This window comes from Rhinolophus hipposideros (genome assembly GCF_964194185.1).
Source record: "Rhinolophus hipposideros genome assembly, chromosome: 9".
Taxonomy (NCBI): Eukaryota; Metazoa; Chordata; class Mammalia; order Chiroptera; family Rhinolophidae; genus Rhinolophus; species Rhinolophus hipposideros.
Genome location: NC_138055.1, coordinates 56,905,707 through 56,931,363, shown reverse-complemented (window position 1 = coordinate 56,931,363; position 25,657 = coordinate 56,905,707). Strand labels below are relative to the sequence as shown.

Sequence of the window (25,657 nt, the reverse complement as noted above, 5' to 3'; positions counted from 1 at the left end):
CAGTTAGGTTTGCAGGCTCTTTGTTTTTAGTTGCCCTGGTGTTTTGGTGGTGCAGTTTTCTCCATGAATCTCAGCAGCTTTGAGGTAAAAGCAGAGGACAGGTTAAGGGTATGCTGTAAAATGGGGGGTGGGAGGGTAATTGTGGTAGATGATCTTAGGACAAGAGACTTGAGCTGTTGGCAAGGGCAGGAGAGAGACGTACTCGAGACGGACAGAATTGATGCTGGGACTGAAGTGATGATGGTCTTGGGGGGAAAAATGAAGAGAGTACTTTTTGTTAAAAAAGTACCAACTTTTTTTGTTGTTGTTGTTAAAAAGTACCAACAACCTAGATAAATGTCCACCAGTAGTGGAATGGTTGAATAAATTATAGAATAGATGAAGTTTTACATATATTTTTTTAATTAGGTAAATCTATATGTATTGACATGAAAAGAATCCCTAGGATATATTGTCAAATGGGGGGAAAAAAACCCAAAAACCGTGTGTATAAATAGAAAAACATCTGGAAGGATATATACCACACTGTCAAATGCCATAATATGCAAAGGAAGGAGAAACTGGGGAGGGAAAAGATTTACAACACCATAGAATCATCATTGAATTTATTTTATTTTAAAGGTATCTATATACATCAAATAAATACACACTGGGGTTTGTGCAGTTTGGTTTGTCTTCCACGATGGCATGCAACATTTTGGCAGATGTGAGTGGGCAGGCCAGGTACCCTTTGTGGTGACCCTGGCTCTCTGAAAGGGATGCAGTATTGTGGAGGGAGGGACGGGGGAGGGAGGAGCAGGAGGAAGACGTAGGGCGAACCTTCTGGTGAAGGCTTTGTGTGTGTGTGGTTTCTGATTTATGTAAGTGAATTCTGTTTCCCTTACATCTTGCTAAAGAGAAGGCTGCTTCCTCTGTCACCTCTCCTTATCTGCCCTACACAGTCACATTTTCTTATGTGTTTTAAAAGACTCATTTGGTGGCAAGATTACATAAAACCCACTGGATTTTTAAATGCCATCCTGGCAAATATTAGCACAAGTCTACAGATGCACCGGTATCTTCTTCCTCTCTGACTAGGTCTTTGCTATGAATTAGAAGCTTGGGACAGGGAAGTCAGGTTGGACCTCTTTCCTCAGAGCAGTGGTTTTCAAACTACAGAACGCCTCAGGGTCTCTTAGGACTGTTCAGGGCTCCTCAATGAATGAAGCATTTTCTATCTAATAAAGAAAATGCAATCTGCCCAGGTTTGCATCACTTTTAGTTATTTCTTATACCGGGGTTCTTATACCATGTAAGATTTCTTATATTCTTTCTTATACCATGTAAGATTTTTTTTTTGAAAAATGTTTAAATATCACTGCTTTGGATTTATTCCACATCCCTCTTGTATTTTTTCCCCTGCAGTTTTCCTTAATTGCTCAAAGTGGCCCAATAGGTAAAGGGAAAAGGGACTTTTTTCCTTGAAGGAGTTCTAGGCCAATGCAGTCTGTATTTACCGACTAACACTCACACTGAGCTTTCTTTCCTGACTTAGAAGCTAGGAGATGATTTCTCTGCTGCTGGGGGAATTCTGTTCTTCCATCCTAGATAAGACTGGATATCTGGACACCAGACTTTCTTTCTTGATTTGGACTGGCTTATAACCGCCACTCTCCATCCTTGCAGTTAGTTACCTGAAAAACCACCTTAGCACCACGTGGAAGGAAAGGACGTCTGAAACCAAAAGAGTCCTATCAATTACATGGGGGTTAGGGAGCCTGGGGAAAGAGGCCTAGTTCAAGCCCTTGGGCTCCTCCACCTTTGGGAAATCTGCCTTGCCCCTTTCTTTAAAGTGCACTTACCAGATGGGGACATTATAGAAGGAATTCTTTGTTAAAAAAAAAAATTAATGTATATTGGGGAAAAGGCAGGCTCTAGCTTGAAAGGAAGGCATCTCAAAATAGACATTTTGCCAATGAACTGGAAGCCTCCAAACCAATAGATGGAGCTGGGAAGAACATGCAGCACAATACGGGACAGAGAAAGGAACCCAGCTCATCACTGGCAAAACATACTTAGGGATTTCCCAGCCTGTTCATCCTCACAGCCAAAGAAGCAGTCATGTGACTATGCCTGCCTATAACTCCCATGGGCAGATGAGCAACTATTTGACAGACTGCTCAGGAGGATCTGCCTCCTCTGTTTTTCAAAACATTTCAAAGCAACTCTACATTCTGGTCATGAGCTCTGGGGTCAAGAATATCAAAAGGAGTTTTGAGGAGAAAGGGAAGTGGTTCCTTGAGGAATCCATGTTCTCGGTCATCCTGGGGGAATAGGAAGAGGGAGGAAAAAGGCAGAAGGCAGAGGTACACACCTGGAATCCCTCGGTTTGGGTGAGGGGTATGAATAAAATTCTTCATATAATTTAGTAGTCCTTCCATTTTACCCTCCCCTGTGCTATATGTGAAAGGACAGAGGAAGAGTCTATGTTTGTATCTTCCTATGATGCTAAGACATTCTTCTGTTTAAGGCTTTGTGTGTGTGTGTGTGTGTGTCTGTGTGTGTACGCGTGTGTGTGAAGGATCACAGCCCTCTAGCTCCCATTTTTCCTTTTATCTTCTCGTGACTAACACCACGCAGTGTGAGAAACTCATATATGAGAGAAAGAAGAGACATGCCCTCCTCTCTATTGCCCCAAATGAGGAGAGTATACTATGCTTAGAAATTGCTAAATACATCATTAGATACTTGGAGAATAAGACACAAACATAGTAGCAGCTTTTGATATATAGATACAGAGTACAAAGAGATACAGAGTAAGAGAAGACATCAAACATAGTATAGTCGGAACAACAAGGGTTGGGGAGGGAGTTAGCGTCAGAGACCACAGGTTTGCAGCATGCTGAGAGAAGAGGCCTCATTCCCTCTTAGAAACTGAGGAAGAAAGAGAAAGAGGTTGTGAGGAACCAACTGTGGCTCAGCCACTGAAAAGGAACAGGATGGCATTTGGACACTTCGGTTTACAGGCCTGTTCCATTCGTTCCAACGACTGGACACCAACCTCCCAGCCCCCGCTACTCCACCCCAGCTCTTCCTAACTCCTCCTTCCCCATTCCTACCTTTTCTCATGCCTTGTTGCCTGTGTGAGTGGCCTACTGTCCTGGAAAATCCGTGGAGAGGGGTGCCTACTCTACTGGAAAACCCCTGGAGAGGGCTCCGCTTGGATGCAGCCCAGTACAAGACTGGCTGTATTCTCTCATTTCTAGTTCTCCAAGCATCCGCAATGGACCCTAAAACAGGATCCCAGTGCCTAGTTCTTGGCCCTAGAGTAACCATGGCGACAAACCTGGTGACACATAGGAACCAGAAAGATGCCTGTGCTGCTAGGCGAGAGGACTTGGAGAAGAGGCAGCCTAGAGGTGGGGACACAGCTGTTCTACATCTCCACTGAGCAAGACAAGAGAGCAATGCTGCCAATGCAGCTGGAGAAACAAAAAGTTAGACTCCTGGGGCATTTCCTAAAGCTTACTGTTGACACACAGATACGAGTATAGAATCCAGGTGCAGGAATAAATCAAACATCTCCTTTACTAGAGATGTCTTAGAAAACACCTATCCACCCATAATTATTTGAGGGTGGAGGCCGAGGGAGGATTAGATGATCTCTCAAGGTCTCCCAATATCTACTGCATTCTGCCATCTGTCTGTGCCTCCAGATGGACCTGCCCTTTCTCACTTCTTTTGACATGTGGCAGTGACCCCTAGTGGCAGAAAGGCAGAACTGTGGTTACTACTGCTGCCGAAGGGAAAAAGCGTGAGGGGGGAGTGGAGATCCAACTGGAGGTGGGGCAGCACAGACGTCGCCCCTAGGAGGGGAAAGCAAGAGATGGGGGGCAACTATGCAGTAAAAGTTGTGAGAAGATTAAAACAAAAGCGGGAGAAACAAAGAGGCTGAGGACAAGAAAGGAGGCAACCTGAGGCTGGTCAGAAGTGGCCTGAAACTACCTGAAAGTGCAGGTATGCAGTAGTCCATGTGGGGGATTAGCTGGCTGCCGTCTCTTGGTGGAGAGGGAAGAGCTTGGCCGGCTCTTCAGCCTCATAGCCGCATGGCAGGTCACTCCTGGAAGAAGAGACCCAGCACAATCACAGCATTGTCAGCCCCATGTAAATGAAAGCATTCCTGTCATTCTGCTCTCATAGCATTCCTGTGAGATAATGAAGGGCAGAGACTATTTGGGTTTTATAGGAATTCGGGGAAAAGCAAGGCCAGAGAGATGGAACTGAGTTGCCCAAGGCCACAAAGTTCCCAAAGGTAGGAAGGAAACCCAAGGCCTCAGATGTTTTCCCGGCATTTCCCCCCATCACTGGAATGGGGAGTAGCCACAGATGGGATTGGAGGAGGGGACGTAGACTGACTGGATCTCCTGACAACACAGTGATGGCAAGACCGATTCTCATTTCCTCCTCCTTCCTGGGAAAGGCTCGAGGGAAACTCTAACTAGGGCATGAGGGAAATTGAATCATTTCTTATGGTCCCACCTGGAGAACCCAAGAGCAGTGGGGATTGGTGTACCTGTTGTCGTTGATATCTGTGGCGTTTCCTGAAGAGATCATTGAGACCACAGGATTAGAAAAAGAAGAAGAGGAGATTGGGTGTTAGAAACAGTCTCCCCAAACCCTCTCGCGTCCTAATCCCTTAGAGAAAAGGGTAACACTCTTTGGAGCTTAGCTGTTATCTGGTTCTGTGGCACTCATCTACAACTACCCCTTGCATCATTATTTTGTTTGAGAAGAAGCCACCCTGACCCCTCACGAAGGAGAGGAGAAGGGGATGGGATAGGAAGGTAAGGGTGGGGCAGGCGTGGTAATCTACTTCTAAGAGTCCAGCACCCTGAACGGATGGGCTGTGTTCAACCTGTAAGTACAGGGTCACTTACTTTTCTTATGCTTGTCAATTTGCCCTCGGGATCCCAAAGGCTGGTGACCCGTCTTTTTCACTCACCATTGTCCATGTTGGCCTTCTGGTAGGAAGCCAAGGGGCCGCCAGAAGATGTGGCCCCACTGCTGGTACAGGAGTTTGCAAAGCTGGATAAAGCAGAGGAGAGAGATGTAGCCTCTGGCACCCTCCCTCCACCATTCCAAGGACCATGCAGCCACACTCACCCTCAGGAATGGAGCCATACACCCCTCCCATCCCAGAGAACAGAGGACAGCAAACATGGTCATAGGCTGGGAAGGCAGATGGGATCATAGGTGTGAAGTTGAGAAAGGGTTAATGAAGCCACGTAGGAAAAGAATTATGTCTCACCCAATAATTGACCCAATCTTATGCCTTACAGGGTGCAGACAGCCTTGGGTTGGGACTCCAGCCCACGCCCAGGGTCACTCACTACATATCTGAGGTGGAGCTAGGTGCGGCCTGCAGGTACAGATTCTGATAGTTCTGGAAGAGGCTGTTGGTATAACTGATGCACTCAGGGCTCCGGGTGCCATAGGGGTTGGTGGGAGAGGACGCTGGGTAATGGCCAGGCCGGACGGGTTTGGCTGTGGTAAAGAAAGGAAAATGACCCTGAGGAAGCTATTTGTTACCTGGTCCCTGCAGTCATTTAGCTAGAGTTGAACTGAGTCGCTTATAAGGTAATTCACTTTTATATTTTCTGGGGGTGATGATGGGGTGAGGCTGGGGAGCGTACAGTAAGAAGCAATAATCTAGCTGCTTAACACTTAGGAATTTGCTGAATTTCCCCAAGTGATAACCCCACCTTGCCCACTGCCATCCACTCCCCACTCACCAATCTGGGCAGAATGGCCCCTCTTGCCAGAGCTCTTGTACCGAACGGCCTCCTTGATGCGGTCCACTTCCTGCTGGTACCGGCGCTTGTCTTTCATGGCACCCTCCTTGGCCTCCTTCAGTGCACCCTCCAGGGCCTTAACTCTCTCAGCCGTAGCCCTAAGTCGTTTTTCCAATTTAGGAAGCTCACAACGCAGATCTGCATTGTCACGTACCAGCTGCGGGGTGAGCCCCAGGGAAGAGGCAGAAAGAAAGGCAAGGGACCCAAGAGAGCCAGCAGTGGAGTGTGGGGTGAAGGTGGGGAGAGAGAGTAAAGAAAAATCAAGTCAGAGAAGATGGAGAACATGTTGTTTCCTTGAAAAGCCTCATTTTCTTTACCTAATGTACTGTTTTAGCCATTTCTTTCCTTCTTCCTGAGGAAACAGTGGTCAGGCATTAAAAAGTCACATTGTTTTCTGGGCAGCAAAATGTGCCGAATCCATTGTAGCCCAGAACTCCTGTGACAGTGCCCTGCCCGTGTCTCCTCCTGGCCTATAACCCCCCTCCCCAGAATCCCACAGCTTGTGCCAAACCAACAGCTCCAGGGCAACCATGGGGATGAAGCACTCCCTTACCCAGAGATGGCTTTATGGGCATGCACAGGGCGGGGCAGCAAGAGCACAGTCACAGTTTGGAGGGTGGATATGGCATTGAGTGTAGGTGAGGTACTGAGCAGAGCAGGAGCAGAAGCTGGAATACAGGAGCCCCCACCTCATCCCCTACCCCCCCCCCCGACACAAACAACACCCCATAGGAAGGAAAGAAAATGTTTGAGGTTCACAAACATTTGTGCTCATTACCTTTCCAGTCAAGGATTTCCTGGGCTATCCCTCCCCTACTTAAGTTAAGCTACAGTGTGGTAGCAACCACCTTACAGCCAGAAAAGACTTCCTGATCTTTTTTTACAGGGTCTCACGCATGACTGGAGACTCTACAGATTGCCAAAGAAGCTGGCCTTGGAAGATACCAGGGAAATCAGTGTAGCCGGGAACACTGGGAGAAAGGGCACAGCTAGAAACACTTCTGTGACCCTTTAACTTCAGACAATTTACAGATTATAAAGAGTGTTTTGCTGTGACAATAGCTTAGCTTAATTAGTAATGGTGCTGTAGTCTTCGCTATTTAAGATTCTGTTAAAGGAGAAGTTTCTACATCTCTCTCATTTTCCTTTCTTGCCTCAGGTCTGCTGAGGTAGGAAATTTTGAGGAGTCCTCTGTCCTGTAAGTGAGTAGTTTCTAGTCTTTGGGAGGCTTCGGTGTGGGGAAAGGAAATAGCCTGTGGTTTACTGACATATGCCACAATGTGGATTAACCTGGAGGACATTATGCTAAATGAAATAAACCAGTCACCAAAGGACAAATACTATATGATTCCACTTATATGAGGTACTTAGAGCAGTCAAGATCATAGAGACAAAAAGTAGAATGGTGGGTGCCAGGGGAAGGGAGTAGGGGAGAATGAGGAGTTATCATTTAATGGATATGAGTTTCAGTTCTACAAGGTGAAAAGAGTTATGCGGATGGATGGTGGTGACTGTGTACAACATTGTAATGTACTTTATACCACTGAATTGTACACTTAAAATGATTAAGGTGGCAAATTTTATGTTGTGTGTGTTTTCCCCAATAAAAAATGGGGGACAATAAAAAAATGGGGGGAAACATAAAACAATAAAATAAATAAAAAATGAATAAAAAATATTTTTTTTTAAAAATAAAAATAATTATCAAATAAAAAAATGAGGAGAAAGTAACATAATATACATTTAGATAAAGGAAAATGAACACACAGAGATGAAAAAGAATGGCAGAACTGATTGCAAATGTTTCTTCCATGTCTTTTAACTTTTCTGTGATGTTTTACACTGTTTTATAATAAGCAAAAGGAAAGAGATGGCAGTAAAGCTCTCTGCAGGCCCAAATGAAACAAATAAACTCTTCAGACTCTCACTGGGACACACAGTTCTGGGATTTTTTTTCATTACAAAAAAAAAAGAAAGGAAAGGAAAAAGGAAAGGAAAAGGAAAGGAAAGGAAAGGAAAGGAAAGGAAAGGGAAAAAAGCTGTATTAAGTATTTACTATATATGCTGGGCAGTGCACTGGGAGGAAAAGAAGTTTAAGCTCTAGTTTAGTGAGAATATGAGTCTAAATGGAATTTTAATGTGGATTTGAAAGGAAGGGAATGAAGTGTAGGTTACGGTTTATTTTCTGATTTAGTTAAAAGAGCCTGTTGACAGACTGTTGTACCTGTTTGCAAGGCTCAGCTATTTGGCTCTGTCTGTACCAAACATTTCCTGTCCAAACTCCTTTGGACTTTCCCTTCTACCTCCCCACCCCATACCTTTGAAACCCAGTCATCCACCTAAGGAACCGCAGCAGCAAGGAGGGGGACAGAGAGGCAGCAACTTAATACCCAGGAGTTTTGCCTGGCCCTGACCAGGGGCTCGTTGGGCCATCTAGAGGACATCACTGAATTTGCCTGATGCCTGCCCCAGGCCTAAGCAGATGGAGTTCTCTCCATGAGAGAAAGAGAAAGCCCAGCTTTCCTGGCTTCTTCTTGTCCCACTGCTTTCTGTCTCTGGCTACAGTGTAAGCAGTACCCATCATGTACCGTTACAGTCCCATGCCTCTGAAGCCTTTATCAGTTTTAACCTCTCCCTCCAATAACATAGGCTTGAGGATTCCACTTTGAGCAGAAGCACGTTGGGGGCTTTAAGAAGGGGAAACAGGCAGGGAACAAAGAACAAGGTAAAAGTGGAATCAAATATGGTATGAAGAAGGGATTAGTGGGAATATAAGGAAAGCATGCAAGTAGATTTTCCTAAATTCCAGGGGCCACTGAGGATTTGGTATCCTAGGCACCTGGCCTCAAGAATTCTCTTCCACCTTTCCCCCCACTCTTACCTGTTTGTGAACTTTTGTAAGCTGTTCCAGGTTGTTCTCAAGAAAGGAAATCTTCTGCTTTTGGGAGTGAATCCCCCCACTGTCCTCGGGCTCCATTTCTGCACTCTGATTAAAGACAGAGGGAAAGATGGGGCTGTCCTGAAGCCAAACAGGTTCCACCCAGACCAGGCCAAGCCAGCCCCACAGGAGACCAGCAGCTGGAGGAACCTGAGAACAGGAGGAGAAGATGAGGGCTGGGAAGAGCCTGAGCGAGGGTGGCACTCACTTTCTTGACTCGAGTCGTGACGTCTTGAACGAACAGCTTGCGAAGGTTGTGGAGGGTCTGGAGTTCCCGGGCCTGGAAAGAACGATGAAAGACTGGGTTAGCCAAATACCAGGTTGACCGTCTCACTCTGAAATTACTGGAAACTTCAGTTTATCTAGTCAAGTGAGTCACTCATTCCTTTTGGGAAAGATAAGTTCTGATTATATATGCCACAAACTGACTTTGCAGAGGGCAAAAGGAATGGGGTTGGGAAGAAATCAGGGGGAAGAGATTGAGCACAGGTGGAAACCACTCACAACTGTCTCCTCCAGACCCTTGAGGTCCTGCTTGGACTGCTCATGTCGCTCGTACAGAAATCTGGAGGAAGAGGAAGACAGAAGAATCTCTCAGGACTCTCCTTCCTCTCTCCTCCTTCCTCCAATCCTTATATATATACACACACACATATATATATATGTATATATATATATAATTTGTTATATAAGTTACCCATCTTCACTGTGCAGAAATTAGAAAATGAAAAACAAAAAAGATAAGGAAAATGAGTTTCATAAAAAGCCCATAATTCTACTACTTACAGATCAACCACCATTAATTCTAGTGTCCTTCTTTTCAGACTTTTTTCTATGCATGTACATCCCATATACATTTTATGGGCTCACACCACTCCCACTATTTTGTAACATGAGTTTTACACTTAACAGAATATTACAAACATCTTTCCATGTCAGCGAATATTCAACAGAGTTCATTTCTGAAAGTCTCCTGTTATGTTTTTCCTTCCCCACCCCATCAAATTATTCTTCTGAGCCATTGCTTCCTATGGTCACCATATCCTACACTGCATCCTGCCTCTGCAGGGGTGGCTGAGCAGCGGTCCCAGCTATGTGGCTGCAGCTCTGCGGGGGGGACTCGTGACTCACGTCAGCTCCTGGAGTTTGGTGCTCTTCTCATGCTCTTCGTTTTTCAGCTTCTCATAGTCAGCCTGAAGCTTCTCTAACTCTAACTGGAGTTTCTGATTCAGGCTGCAGATGGCAAGGAGGTATTGGAGAGGACAAAAGGATGTGAATGACAGGAAAAGGGAAGACCAGCTCCTCAGGCATTTTCCCTCTTGTACAAGTGAGTCCAATTAGAATTCATTAATTAGAATTGATTTGTCTACCTTCAGATATCACAGGCAGACTCAAGCCACTGTTTCCATGACAGAATAAGGAACCCTGAGCTATCTAGTCAGAAGAGCCTCGAGGATTGGGATTAGTTCTTATACCTTGTACCTCCTCGAGTTGGGCTGCAAAGTCATGTCATTTTTGGAGGAATGATACATGGAAGTTAAAGAACTAGATCCTGGACCCAGAAAGAGCATTTGAGTGGGCATAGCAAAGGCAAGAGGACAGGTAGAGACTAGAGCCACCCTCAGGAACTCTTACTCTTTGAGCTCATCGATGGTTTTCTGCTTCTCATTGATCTCATCCCGGAGTCGGGCAAGCTGCCGGTGATGGGCCTCCCGGTGGCTCTCCATCTGCAGCTCCAGGGCCTTCTGCAAACAATGCCATCTCAAGTTCAAAGCCAAACTCCCCAACACCAGCTTGTTGAGGGCCAGCACAGCCCTGCCAGGCCCTGGTCATCCCCACACCTTCCCCACTCGCCTTCACTTCGTCTGCATCCTGTGTGTCTGGCTCCTTGTCCTTCAGGGCCACTTCATGCACAGTTTCTGAGGGAAAGAGGGGAAGACAGCTTACATCACACCAACCTCCCCCAGGAAGAACTTCACATTGTGACCGGGGCCCACAGGGACATTCTTCCGGGTTAGGACAGCCCAATTTGATACAGCAGAGACAGAGGACAATGGAAGGTTTACGGTTTGTGTCCAATAAGCTACATGCAAAAGCTTGCTAAGTAGCATGTGAGTTGGTCTCCATGATTTCGGTCCCATGCTCTGGGTGAGTGTGCTGTCTGGTGGTTTCTTTTGATGTTTGTCACTTTCCCTCCCTGCCCCCTCTGGGATCTCAAATCCCAGGATGGGTGGGTTGGAGGTTTAAGAAGGCCTCACCCTGAGCCTGGAGCTTGGCGAGCTCATCACTCAGAGAGTCATAGGACTCTTCCAGGTGCCGCTTCTTTAGCTCCACACTCTGCATGTACTCCGTAAGTGAGCGGATCTTGGCCTCATGCTGGTAGGGGAAGGGTTGGTGAGAGGAAGAAGATGGATGGAGCAAAGGATACCGCTCTGGGCAGTGCAGACTTCTGTAAACTCCAGCTCTCCTCCCAGGCCCTCCCCTCCTGCTGTGCCTTCTGTGAGGATGCAAGGTTGGGGGCCATTCCTCTGGAGACCTTTCCTTTAGACCCGATTGGCTCAGAGGCCAGTATCCCTCCTGAACCTTCACTTCTCTGGCCTGCACACACCCCTGCTACCCCAAGCTCCTGTCTTTGACTTCAGTTGACCTTAGGACCTGGACATAAAAGTTGTGCTCAGAGAGTCGTCCTCTTTCTCCCACAGCACAAAAAAGCTCTCAACTTCCGGCACTCACCTGGGAGATGAGGAGCTGGCAGGATGAGAGCTCCCGCCCAGTCACTTCCATCTTGCGATGACATTCAACCTGGAGGTTCTCCAGCTGCCGGCACCGCTTGACCACAGACTTGACCTCCGATTTGATTTTGCTGATGTACAGTCGGGCCACGGTGAACTCCTCCTCAATGGCCCCACTGATCTCCACTGGCTATGGGGGCGACGGGGGGAAGAAGTGCTCTGCTGAAAGCTTTTATCCATTGCCTTCCACCCACTCTATCCCTGCACCTACTCACATACACAGGGACTCAGGAGAGACAGGTGTTCTCCCAACAACTTTTAGCAGCTCTCTGTCACCTGGCATTTCACACTAAATCCCTCTATCTGCCTTAAAGATTTAATTCCGACGGTCACCCTCTTCCATCTTATAAAGCAGTATGATTTTCTTTTACAGTCAGACTGTTCTGCTTGATCACTCAGATAGGTCATTGTCACTGCCACAGATTTACATCTATCATTTCTAACTCTGTGCCCCCATCTCTATATCCTGCTATGACTGTATCTCCATTGCTTCTTTATTCAGCATACTTTAGGTGTATTTTCAGTTGAGTCTATGCAAACCTCTACTTGTTTTCCTGAATCTACTTTGAGGGCATGTTTCCTAAATCTTTGGCCTGGATTGTCCCACCTTGCATCTCCCACCAGTGCCCAGAACAGGAATGACCTGAACATGATGCTGCCTCTTTCTCTACTCACCAGCTTAATCTCCCCGTTGCCCACGATGACACTGAACTCACTCAGGTCCTTCATCAGCCCATTCAGCACCTCAGCAATTCGTTTTCGCTGGTGTCCACTGACCTCCTGTAGCCGCTGCAACTCAGACTCCAGGGACAGCATGGTGGCCTGGGGACAGCCCCTCAGGTCATCCCATTGCCATCTTCCTGCTCACCTTCCCAGCCCCAGCACAGGCCTCTCCCTTCATGCATGACCCTGATGGCTGCTATAGCTGCTGCGAAGAGAACACAAGCCCTGGAAAAGGGTCTGGAATAGAGAGGAGTCGGGAGGGCAAAGTGCAGTGAGCGGGTCATGGACGTTCTCACAACATATTGACCAGCAGTGCAAAGGTGCAACCATGATGCGGCCCCGGACGGAAGCAGAGGTCCCTTTGGACATGGAGAATGTTCTGAGGCCAGGGAGCTCTTGAACCCCCGTTGGCCACTTACCACCTTCTGAGATAGCTCATCCACCAGAAGCTGGTTCTGCTGGCTCTTTTCCTCCGCCTCCTGGGACTTCTGGTCGTAGTTCACAGCCAGCTCCTCCAGGGCCTGCAGCACTTCCTTCACCTCGTCCTTAGCGGCATCGTTCTCTGACTGCAGGTGGCCCAGCTCCCGCTGGACCTTCTCATTGTCTCCTCGAGTGGACACCAGCAGCTTCAGGGGAGAGGCAAGGCATGTAAGGGAGTCTGCTGCCACTGACCACTTCTGTGGCCCCTTGCTCTGGGGAAGCTGAGCCCCCAACCCAGGCATAGCTCTGGACGCGAGACAAGGGCCAAAATAAAAATCAAGAGGAAGTGGGCTTTAATGCTTCTTAGAAAAAGGGCAACAGAATGAAGAAGCAACTAGATGCCCAAATCTGTGCTTTAAGCGAAACCCCAGTTAAGTCCCAGACTTCTATAGTTTTGGGGGTGACTAACCCTAGCAGAATACCCCTTCTTCCATTTGATTGTAAAAATGTCTTTTTTTATGCCTTCCAGGGAGGAACACACACCCCTCTCCTCTCATGTCTTGCTCTTCTCCCCATTACCTCTTCCTGGTCCAGCATTTGCTGCTTGAGCTTCTCTATGAGCTGGCTCTGCTGGTTGATCTCATCATCCTGATGGAGGCAAGAGGGAAAGATGGAGGGAAGGGAAGCTAGTCCTTCCGGTTTAGACTTGCGGGGTTGAGGGAGAGGTAGGATCCTGATAAAATCCAGATAGTTTAGGCTTTGTGTTAAAAACCCCATATTTTAAAATAAAAGTCTTTTCCTCAGCTTCTTTCCTCAAGTCTGTCCTCACTTTTAAAGTCCTTTCTTCCTGGAAGTTGGTATAACCTTGACAACATTCGGCAAAAGCCTTAAAATGTTTATATCCTTTAACATAGAGTAAGAAATCCTACTCTAGCACTCCATTCTAACCAAATCTCTCAAAAGCAAAATCTTATGCACAAGAGGCAAAGTCAGTCATTTCAGAGTTGTCTATAATAGGAAAAACAAACAGAACCAAAAAACCCTAGAAGCCCTTTAATAAGTGAATGGTTAAATATACTCTGATAAATGGACTGTTAGGCAGCCATTTTAAAATACTTTTATGAAGAATTGTTAACAGAGTAGGAAATTGTTCATTATATAATACTAAATGAAAATATTGGATGTCAAGTTACACATACAGTGTATTGAAATTGCATGGTATATGCACAGAGAAAAGCAAAATGTGAAGTGTCATTTCTGAATGGTGGGATGATGGATGGTTTTAATATCCTTCTATGTCTCTTTATTTATCTTCCCCATTGTCAGTAATGAGCAGGTATCCCTTTTAAATCAGAAAAAGGCCATATACGCTAATTTCTAAATCCCTGACTTCTCAGCCCCTGGGGCTCACCTCTGTGCCCTGCCCGACTGTCCTCACCTTGTCATCAAGCTGCTTGTAGAGGCGCCGGATCTCCTCCTCATATTTCTGCCGCTCCTCGGGTGCGATGCGCACCACGATGGAGGAGTTGTCGTTCACAGGTGTCTCCTCGCAGAGCTCGGCCCCCAGAGCTGCATCCTCCTCGGCCAGGCGTTCCGTCTCAGGCACGTTCTCTCCTGGCAAAGGGTAGAACAAGGTGAGGGATGGGAGAAGGGAAAGCTGCATCCACCAGTCCTTCCTCCCTCACTCCTCAGAGCCAAGACTTCCAGGCCTCCATCTCTCTTGACAAGTGGACCTTTATGGGGGCAGAAGGGAGATACGGTAGTCAGGCCCTATCCCTTTCCCTCATGACCGCACTACTATATCCCTCCAAAAGTCCAGCCCTCCTTGAAGACCAGCCTGCCCTTTAGCACCACTCTGGCTCCTCTCTGGCTCCCTTAGCCCCACTGCCCCTCCCACTGCCTTTCCCATTCACAGGTCCCCTCTCTAACCATTGCGCCAGCGGCTCAACTCAGCCTCCAGCTTTGCAATTGTCTCCTTCTGAGCCTTTGTCTTCTCCTTCTCCTTCTCATATTTCTTCTTCCACTGCTCAGCAGTCAACTCCAGATTCACTGAGGCTGTGTTCTTAATGGTCTTTGCCCTGAGAGAGGAGAAGGGAACAAAGAGACGAGACCTCCATTAAGGCTCGTGTGATGCTGAGGGGAGAGAGCAGCAGCGGCTGGGCAGGGAGTTGGGGACCCTGCCACTGACCGCTGCCCAAACATCAGGGTGGACTTGGTCTCCGCATCATTGTAGCTGGACGGTGAGCAGCAGATGAACATAGTTGTCCGGCAGTTTCCTCCCAGAGAGTCCTGGAGAATCCGTGTCATTTTGCTGTCACGATACGGAACGTAGCTTTTCTGAAGGAGGAGGGAGACATGAATCAGAAAAATAAATTTAACAGGGGAATCAGAAAGGACAGTGGTGCTGACTAGGGACTGGCAATCCATGAATAGGGGCATGGTGAAATTGCAGCATTAGGAGAAGGTGGGAGATGGGGTGGAATTTGAGGGCGGAGGGGACCTAAGGAACGCTTACAGTGCCCTCAGCCAGTGCGGAGATCACATTCCCGAGTGCTGACAGTGATTTGTTGATATTCTTTGCCTCGTCCAGCACAGCTCCCTCTGCTCCAGTCTTGCTGACCTACCAGAGTATTAACGGACAAGTGTGTCATGAGCCGCTGCAAAGGGAGAGGGCTCTCACCACCTCCTCTTCAAGTAGTGGGGCTCAGGCCAAGGAGGGGAGGGGACAGGGAAAGAGGACAAAGAAGGCCTTCCTCTGTTCCCCTAAACTCCCTTGCCAAAGGCCACCCCCTCTGGCCTACATATTATACATATTATATGATCCCATTTATATAAAATGCCAATAAAAGGCAATTCCATGGACAGAAAGTAGATGAGTGGCTGCCAGGGAATGAGGGAGGGGACAATAGGGAGTGACCGTTAATAGGTGATGAAACTCGGTAGCGATGGTTTCACAACTTTGAAAACATCCTAAAAACCACTGAATTGTACACTTTTAAATGGTGAACTTTATGGAATATGAATCATGTCTCAATGAAAAGTTATTTTGATTTAAAAAAAGACACCTCCTCCCCAAGGCTTCCCTCCCTCCCCACCCCACCACGACCAGACCCCCAACCTTCTCGCTCCCGGCCAGGTCCACCAGATACAGCTTCCCACTGAGCTTCTGCTCCGTCTCCATGTTCTCCTGCTTGATGTTGATGAGGAAGATGCTGTGACTGCGAGAGCTGTGTTCATTCATGTCTGAGGGAGGAAGAAAGGAACGGTCCTGGTACCAACGCCCGAGGGCTGAAGCCCTCAGCCTGGCTTCCCCTGACCACTGCTGCCACCCACCAAAAGAGAAGGTGCTGCCAGGACTAGCTCTGCCACTATCTCTCCCAGGCCACGGGGTCAGACACACAGGGTCCCTCCTCCTCTGGAGGACAGTCTTCTCTTGCTCTCTTTCCAGTCTCTCAACCCCAGAGAACACAAAGGAGAAGTGGACCCCAGCCTCACGAGCCCCTTATATCCCCACTCACTGGTGACAGCCACATGACGATTTGATTTCCCCTCGTCAATCACATCTAAAATCTCCTCTGGGCTGGACACAAAGCGTTCAGTACAACCCTGCAGAGGGTAAATGGACAGTGATCCATAAACTTTGATCTGCAAATTAAATTACCTGCACACTGACAAATGACCTTTTTGGACAGTGTCCTTTCAAGACCCCAGACTCTCCCCAGGCCCCTGACACACCTCACCCCTCCAGGACATCTACCCTCTAACTTCTGGGTCACACTGGTCTATCATCCTCCCACACCCACATTTGCAATACACTAGCCCCCTATGGGTGCCCCATCCCCACTCTCACCTTGACAAATGGCACCCGATTCTTGTCCTCGTGCACAGACAGATTTGTCTTGGTCACTGAATCAAGACAATAGAGGGTGAGCAAGGCCACCACTTCCACCCCCACCCCTACTCCCCAAACGCTGTATTCTGTATAGATGGTGGTTTCTTCTATGTGCAAAAGGGAGGGAGACTCCCCTGTGAAGCCTAGACTCCCTGAACATGCTAAAGCCTCAATTTGTCCTCTTGCAGGATTCTAGCCCCAGACGTCCAGCTCCTCTCAGATTGTTTACATGTAGGCCTGGGTGTCTAAGTTCATCCTCTGACCCTTTCAGTGTTGAGAAATCTCAGTAAGTGGAGGCAAGGACATGAGTATGGGGGTGTGTGCCCTTGTATGCCCTCTGCATCTCTTGCCAAACAGTACCTAACCCCAAAAGCAGTGTAATTTTTCTTTTCCTTGCCCTCCTCACACCCACACCCACCCACTGGGGTTAAACACCACTCACCATCCAGAAGGTCACGAATTTTGTCCAGGTAAATCTCAAAGTAAGAAACCTGGTTAGGGAGAAAGGAGGAGTATGAAGAGAAGAGGACCTATCTTAAGGAATTCCCAGCTATTTGTGACCTTCTCCAATAATGGTAGTGGGAGGAAAAGAGCAGAAGAGACTATCTTGGGGGAGGAGAAGAACTGAAGTAACCAAGAGAAGGAGAATAAGTTGGGGCACCCAGGATCTCGGTGGGTTCATACTAGATCTTCTCCTCCCAGCCCCCATCTGAGAGCGCCCAACGGTCACGCCCTCATCACCTTGATGTGGAACTCAAGGTTCTCATCCATGGAGTAGATGTGGTTGAAGATGTCTCGGGCAATTCGAGGAATGATTCCCATCAGCTGGGGGTCGTGCAGCTTTCCCTGGGGAGTAAGGGTATTCCAGAATGAGGCTGGGACTCAGGAAGAATGAGACAACCCAGAGGTGTGCAGGTGAACACAAAGGTAATAGTTGATAGGAACCGTCCTAAGTTAGGAGATGGTCACTGCCATGTCTACCTTTTAGTAGAAAGAGAAGAACACTGAACAGCCCTTTGGACTTTCATTGATACTGCTTTTCTAGATCAAAAAAGAAAACTGGAGTAGTGGAAAGGAGGTTAAACTGCAGCAGGCTGAAGGGATTCCATTAAACTTCTACCAGAACATTGCCCCTCGGTTCATCCTCTGGACCCAGCTACCTCCAGACCAGGCAACGCTTGATTCCTAGCTCTTCCCTCACTGAGATTCCTTGGCTTCCCATTAACACTCCCAGCTCCTCACCCTCCATGTAAGTCAGAACTCTCACCTCCATAGTATGTGTTTTCCCGGAGGATGTCTGTCCATAAGCAAATATGGTGCCATTGTAGCCAGCAAGGACATCTGGAAGAGATGGTAGAGAAAGAACACTGATGGAGTGAAGTAGGGTAGGGAGGGAATGAGAGCCTAAAAAAATACATTCTAAAAATATATCCATTACCTTTGACAATCTGCATGGCACATGCATGATAAACTTGCTCCTGAGTCGTGTTTGGGGGAAATACACGGTCAAAGACGTATGGCTTCCCCTGGAGTGGAAATAAAAGATGGTAGACATCAGCAGGCAGGGTGTGAGGAAGAAGAAATGCTGAAGCCTCTTCCATCAGACTGAAAAGGCACTCGGTATTCAACCATCCATATGCATGGACGATTATGGGGAGGAGGGAAACGAGAGAGAGAAACAAAAATCAGTATTGACACCAAGAGTTGTGTTATGTGGTACAGAGTGTCACTGAGGGGTGTCACAAAGTGAGACTATGTGAGGGGATCTTGGTCTGGGTGTGATGATTTAGTGCTCCACTACCCCAGACCCTTCCACCCAGGGAAACCAAATGAGAAAAGACAACAGGGGCACAGGCTACAGAGAGCAGAATGATTCATTAACATTAAAAATCTACCCCTAGTTTAAAAATATTTTCCTCAATAACCCATATGTCCTGGTATGAAAAGACCTCAAGATGTATTAAGTGAAAGATGAAAAGTTAGAATTGTTCAACATATTTTGTAAATGTCTTTTGGTTTACTACAATTATCTTTAAGGTGTTTGAAAATGAATTTTATTTGTATCTAACTATCTAATAATTTTCTTTTTTGTTGTATTCCTGTCAAGAATGCAGGAAGGAATACATTCTTTTGTTGTTACATCTTTCTCGAGGAATGCTTGGTATACCAAAACAAACAAAAACTATACGTTTAATGTACACAATTTGACTAGTTTAAACATACGAATACACCTGTGATACCATAACCACAGTCAAGGTAATAAATATAACCGTCACTTCCAGAAGTTTGAAAAAAAAAAAGAAAGAAAAAGAAAGATGAAAAGTTAGAGACCTATCTGTAGTATGTTCCCTATTGTGTAATGAAACGTATGTATACATGCATGTACATACACACACACACACACACACACACACACACACACACACTGAGCTGCTGAGCTGTTGTGAAAACATTAACACAAACTCCGTTTAGAAAGGAATATATGAAATCAGAAATATGAGTCTCCTTTAAGGAATCAGCTTTAAGTAAAGAGAAACTGTAAAGCAAATCATTCACACCCATAAGTACTTTGCTTAATTCAGGTAATATGTTATAAATCATGTGTGCTGATAAGAATGATAAAGATAGAAAATATTTACAACCCAGGGAGCCAAACAAAGAATATATTTGATATCTAATCATATTAAAGGGCAGATCTCTGGTAAAATTAAATGAGACTATGCTTATTCTCCATCACGTGACAAATTTCTCAGTCCTGTTTTCCTGCCATTCCGTATAAAAAGACGATGACTTAGTTGTCAAATTGTTTTACTACGAAGCCCACCTTTATCCAACTGAAATGTAACCTCTATTAGGTTATGGACACCGGAGTTTGGGAGACAAATTTTAACTATTTAAGGAAAGTCATAAAACTTGGCTAGAGCTGAAGATTTGGCTCCAGGTAGAGTTATAATATTGCATCAATTTATAAAGAACTTTTTTCTAAAAAGAACTGCACAAAAGTATGAATTACTTTAGGGAGAGAAACTGAAAAAGAGAAAGTTTTCATTTTCTACTTTGTATCATGGATTGTTGACATTTTAAAACCATGTGCAAGTATTACAATTTTTATTTTTTAATTTCAAAGAGGGCAAGACAATAGTGCATTATTCTGTTTGCTTCTTTTTACTTCTTTGCATAAAGGAAAACTAATAAATATTATTTAAAAAATATTGATAAGACTTGAAAAATCTGGCTTGTTATAAAAATCTACCTGAAATATTTAGCTGGTGAAAGCCTCTGAAGCCCAAAAACCAGAATCCACCGAGAGAAAGAAGTTGTGAAGGAGCTCTTTACAATGAAGGGCGTACTGTAAACCGATAATGCCTTTTTGGAGGACAATTAAATATTTATACATACATACTGTTTGTACCAACAATTCCAGGGCTAGGAATTCATTTTTACAACGCTGGCTTAAGCACTTAAAGATATTCACTGCAACAGTGTGTATTGAAGAAAAACTAGAAACAATTCAAATATCCACCAAAAAGACATTGGTTATGATACCTCCAATATTGTACTCCCATTAAAATAAGTCAGATTGGTTTACATATATTGACATGTCCAAGATCAATTGCTAAGTAAAAAAAAAAAAGAACACAACAACAACAATGTATATAATGTGATTACATTTTTTAAAAGGTGTATGGATGGACTAGCCTTAGAAAAAAGATATATGGAAGACTACACACAGAGCTGTTTATTATGGTGGTGATCACTGGAGAGCTGAATGACAGGAACTTATACTTACTACATTTTTTTTCTGTGATATTTAAATATGTTACAATGGCAACATACTGCTTTTAAATATAAATATAAAATATTACAGATGATGTTCTAAAAATATGTAATGACATGACAAGGTAAGCAAGAAATACTGTTAAGCAAAAAGGTAGTTTTTAAAATAGTACGCAATTTTTAAAAAGTATGTAAAGAATGATTCGATTTCTGTAAAAAAAATATATATACATATATGTGTGTATATATATATATATATATATATATATATATATATATACGTGTATACACATACACACACACACACACACACACACACTTATATATATATATGTATACCTTGCATAGAAAAACACAATAGGTTATTCTTAGACAGTGAGATTTTAGGAGTTTTTTGTTCTTTTGGATTTATATTTAAAACTTTTCTAAAATAAAAACACAATTTTTAAATAAGAACATTTTAGGTTTTTAAAACAGATATTAATATTCTTATGACATAAAGAACTCTCATAAATTAGTAACAAAAAGACAAAAACTAAACAGAAAAAAGAGCTAGGTTCTAACAACAGAAAAAGAAATACGAATGTTCAAGGAACATAAAGATGTTCAACATTTTTGAAAAAGAAGGAAACTAAAACAGTAACATCATTTTTCACCTATCAAATTGGAAAACACAACTGAATCGTAATCTCCAGTGTAACTGAGGATTAAGAAAGTAGTATAATATCCTTGAAATGAGCACCCTCATACTTTTCTGGTAAGACAGTACACCAATATAACTTTTATGGGTACAATTCAGAAATACATATTCAAAAGCCTTGAATTGAACATATCCATTGGCCCAGATATATTCGTAGCAAATATTTAGCCACAAGAATGTTTAGTATCACACTGCCTATAATAACAAGAAATTGAAAACAACGCAAAGGAGTAACATTTAGGATACTGGTTTACATAAGGAATTGATTACCTTATAGCATGTGCATATATTCTTTGCTGCTGCTTAAAATGACACCATAATATAGTATTAATAAATCTCAAAAACGCATCAAGTGAAAGAATTCTAACACAAAGACCACATAGTGTATTATTCCCTTAATATGAAGTTCAAGAATAGACAAAACTTGCTCTTCCTGTAAACGGCCAGAGGTGACCTCTGAAAATGGTTCACTATTCACTTGAACCAGAAAACCCCACAAAATCATGCAAATCAAGAGGTTCAAATCCTTGTGTTCCCTTTAAGAATACTGGTGAAACTGCCCAGGCCATCAAGGGTCTGCATATCTGGAAAGCCACCAAGTATCTGAAGGATGTCACTTTATAGAAGCAATGTGTGCCATTCTGCCATTACAATGGTGGAGTTGGGAGGTGTGCCCAGGCCAAAGAGTAGGGCTGGACGCAGGGTTGGTGGCCCAAAAAGTGCTGAATTTTTGCTGTAAATGCTTAAAAATGCAGAGAGTAATGCTGGACTTAAAGGTTTAGATGTAGATTCTCTGGTCATTGAGCACATTCAGGTGAACAGAGCTCCCAAGATGTGGCGCAGAACTTACAGAGCTCAGGGCGGGTTAGCCCATACATGAGCTCTCCCTGCCACACAGATGATCTTTACTGAAAAAGAACACATTGTTCCTAAACCAGAAGAGGATGTTGCACAGAAGGAAAAGATCTCCCAGAAGAAACTGAAGAAAGAAACAAAAACTTATGGCCTGGGAGTAAATTCAGCATCAAATAAATGCTAATAAAAGTTAAAAAAAAAAAACACACAAAAAACAATGGGTAAAACCTATCCACAGTGATAGAAGTCAACACAGCAGTTGCCTAGGACAGGAAGAGGGCACAGGGGAGCTTTTTAGGGGTGATAGAAATGCTCTAGATCTCAATCTGGGTAATAGTTACATACGTGTCAAAATACATTAAAATTCACCAAGCTGTTTGCATAAGATTTGTGCACTCACTGCATATAAATTATAACTCAGTAAGTGCTATCATGAAATATAACATCATAAAATGACTCTTAAAATATGAGTTGATGCACAACCTCATTGTTAGTAAGACAAATGCATATTAAGACAAAAAAATACCATCGAAAAAATACCATCAAAGTGGCTAAAATAAGAGTATGACCACGCACTGCATTAGTGAGGGAGGGCCTATATAAATTGGAGCCAAATCTGTGAAAGGCAATTTGGAACTAGCTCTTAAATTTTTAAATGCATATACCTTATGACTTCCACTTCTAAAAAATTTATCCTACAGAAACACTGTACATATAAAAAAACATATATACAAAGTCATTCAAACATATATACAAGATTGTCGTAATCAATATCAAATGATTATGACAACTCTACATGTCCATTAACAGGAACCTGGTTAAATAAAACATGGCATATTGTACAATTGTTAAAAAGAATGATTAGATCTTTATATGCCGATATCAAAGGATCTCCAAGACTCATTTTAAGGGAAAAAAAAAAGCAAGGTACCGAACACTATGTATAGTATGCAATCCTTTGTGTTTTAAAAAAAGTATATGCATGTGTATATGTATTCGCTTATAAACTTACGCTTTTAGAAGGATCCACAAGAAACTGGGAATAAGGCTGTTTTCTGAAAAAGGAACTGGGTGGCCAGGCAAGAGGGGTAGGAAGGAGGCTTAATTTTCATTGTATACATTTTAATGTCATTTGACTTGTCACGTGTGCATGTATAATCTTTTCAAAAATTAAACGTGTCAAAAAATAAATAAAATTATGTAAAATATTTTATGATGGTGAAATAGTCATGGTATTTTGTTAGTGAAAACATACGTTACAAAACAACATAGTGTATGATACTTTTATTAAAATTAACATATGTATATGTATACACAGAAAAAACCCACTGGAAACAAATACATCAAATTGTTAACAGTGTTTTTCTTGTGGTGGTGGGATTTTGACTGATTTTTTATTTCTTCTATGTGCTTTTCTTGGTTTTTAACTTTGTCAACAATTAAAATATACTAGTGTGGTAATCAGATTATGTTTAATATTATTAAAGAATTTAAGGTTTGAGTGAGTTTATGGGTTATTCATAGGACTTTTGTGAACTTTTCATCCTTTTTATATGTACAGTTTGTCATTATACTTCATTACAAAGAAAAAAATCCTTATCACATAGAAGAAAATCATAGTATTACAATAAAGAGACTTAAACAGATTGATGCCTCTCCTCCTCAGTGATAATATCTTTTTCAAAAATTTTTGTTTTATTATTATTTTTTTTCATTGAACCTTGATTCTTGAATTGTAATCAAACTCAATGTTTCTTCCATCCAGTGGCCAAGAAACAGAAACAAACAAAACATGTCTATCTCAGGCCAATGACTCTCACCTCTTCTCCACTAATGATGTCTATCCAAGTTTCTTGAAGCCAGGCATGCAGCCAAAAGGGATTAAATATAACTCTCAAGCTAGCCTTCCCCTCCCTTCATCCCTTCTGCGAACACAGGCCTGTGCACGCTCGCCTGCACAACCACACACACTCACACTCACACTCACATTCATTCTCTCTCTCTCTCTCTCTCTCTCTCTCTCTCTCTCTCTTTCCCTGCCCTGTATGCACGTGTCTCTCTAAAACACTCCCAGTTAAAGATTTCAAAGGGTGCTGTAGATGCATTAAAATGGAGGGCGCTCTCCAAGTGCTGAAGGCATTCATTGCCTGAGGAACCCCTTTTCCTCCGCTTCGGCTAGAAAGAGATCAGAAACAGAGGAAGGGTGGCGTTCTCAGTACTGTGAGAATAAACGATATCCAAGAGCTAGAAATGGGTGCACTGTAATCTCATGAGCAGGGAAAGCTATCGACACATTATAACTTCAGGGTTCTGGAAAGGCCAGTTAACTCTTCCCTACTCTTAGGTGAGCCCTTAAATTTCAAGTCTAGCTCTTAATTTCTTTATCTTAAGATTTTTATTTCTGTGAAAGTGTAAATTTATTTTAATTTTCTATTAATTATATTCAGTATGAATTCATTTCATGAGACCTTTTTATGAAAATAACTAGACCAGTGATTTTGTACCTTTTCTGCCTCTAGACTACACACGGAAACAGCACCATTACCTACATCTCTTTTTTTTTTTTTTTTTTTTTCCTACATCTCTTAAAGTAACTGACACCCAACTGCTTTGAGTCACACTGTAGTATGTTGTGGGGGGTTTCTTATCAGAATCTGGGGGAGTGTATGCACCCCCAAAGCCATTTCTGATGCCCCCTCCCAGGCCTCTGCCCAGACCACTCCGAAGTCTGGCTCACCATGTCGACCAAGAGTTTTTTGAAGGCAGGGATTCCCTCTAAATCCCATTAAGTCCTTGGCCCATAGGATATTCTTCATAAATATTTGTTGAATAAACCCAGATACGGATGGAAGAGACCTCGGAGACACTACGGACCTGGATGTTTGGAGGAAACAGCCAGTAAGAAGGGCAAACGCTAACCACTTCCCAATTGTGTCAAAGGCTAGCTTTTGGGGAGACAGCATATATAAAATAATATCTAACTCTTATTGGGAGTTTATTATGTACCTGTCATGGGATAGGTATACATATTATCTCATTTAATGCTCACAGCAATCCTAGGAGGTAAGTACCATTATTATTCCATTCTATAGATACAGAAACTGAGGTGCAGAAAGGTGAGACAGCTTGCCCACAGTCACACAGCTGAGATATGCCTGAGCACCACACTGCCAAAGAGATCCAAGAACTGAAGTGCCAACACTGCGCCAGATCCTTATCATGGCTTTTCCTTCCCCTCCTCCATATGCCCCTCCCCCCAATTTGGACATTCTCCAAATGTTTCCAGACACAATTAAAGCCCTTCCTCACTCCCTTTTTCCAACCTTAACTGCAGTTTTAGAAATATACAATTCTCCCACCCAACCTCTCTGAGGAGCCTCCCTCCCCGTCTCTACCTCCAGGTAGTGCCAGACCCCACGAGTTGGTGCAACATCAGAGCCTGGAAGACTTGATAAATTAGAAAAGCTCAGGGAGACCCTCTACCTTGGAGGAATTCCCCTGAGCCCCTCTCTCTCTCCCACCCACAGCAGTCTAAGTACTCCTCGCAGCCTTCTCCAGAGAGCCTCTCTTCAGTCTCACAGCCCAGGGCTCGCTGCCGTTGTTTAACCTCACTCCTCGTTGTCTCTTTGTCCATTTGTGTCTCCAGCACCTTCCTGTAGTTTTCCATTAGTCTGCTGACTAAATCTAATGGGAGGGCCTACAATCAGGGTCCAAAGATGACCGACCTTT

The 25,657-nt window shown here is 44.1% G+C and overlaps 1 protein-coding gene and 1 pseudogene across 2 annotated transcripts; one reads left to right on the top strand and one right to left on the bottom strand.

The window, feature by feature from the left end:
- Positions 1–593: 593 nt before the first annotated feature.
- On the bottom strand, positions 594–18,118 carry KIF5A (kinesin family member 5A). The gene is made up of 28 exons (XM_081060268.1): positions 18,035–18,118; positions 17,864–17,937; positions 17,338–17,442; positions 17,039–17,087; positions 16,555–16,610; positions 16,223–16,310; positions 15,823–15,947; positions 15,220–15,324; positions 14,893–15,041; positions 14,634–14,782; positions 14,143–14,318; positions 13,284–13,352; positions 12,704–12,910; positions 12,237–12,383; positions 11,503–11,691; positions 11,028–11,145; positions 10,624–10,688; positions 10,405–10,514; positions 9,901–10,002; positions 9,274–9,334; positions 8,978–9,049; positions 8,713–8,817; positions 5,772–5,988; positions 5,370–5,523; positions 4,982–5,064; positions 4,553–4,580; positions 3,985–4,099; positions 594–2,913 (listed from the first exon to the last, which is right to left on the bottom strand). Exons 1-27 carry the CDS (start codon positions 18,048–18,050, stop codon positions 4,021–4,023), a joined length of 2,898 nt encoding a protein of 965 aa, XP_080916394.1. The 5' UTR covers positions 18,051–18,118; the 3' UTR covers positions 594–2,913; positions 3,985–4,020.
- A 3,417-nt stretch (positions 18,119–21,535) lies between these two features.
- Positions 21,536–22,089, top strand: LOC308502724 (large ribosomal subunit protein uL22-like; annotated as a pseudogene). Its single transcript has one exon. The product of its transcript is annotated as a large ribosomal subunit protein uL22-like (transcript).
- Positions 22,090–25,657: the final 3,568 nt, after the last annotated feature.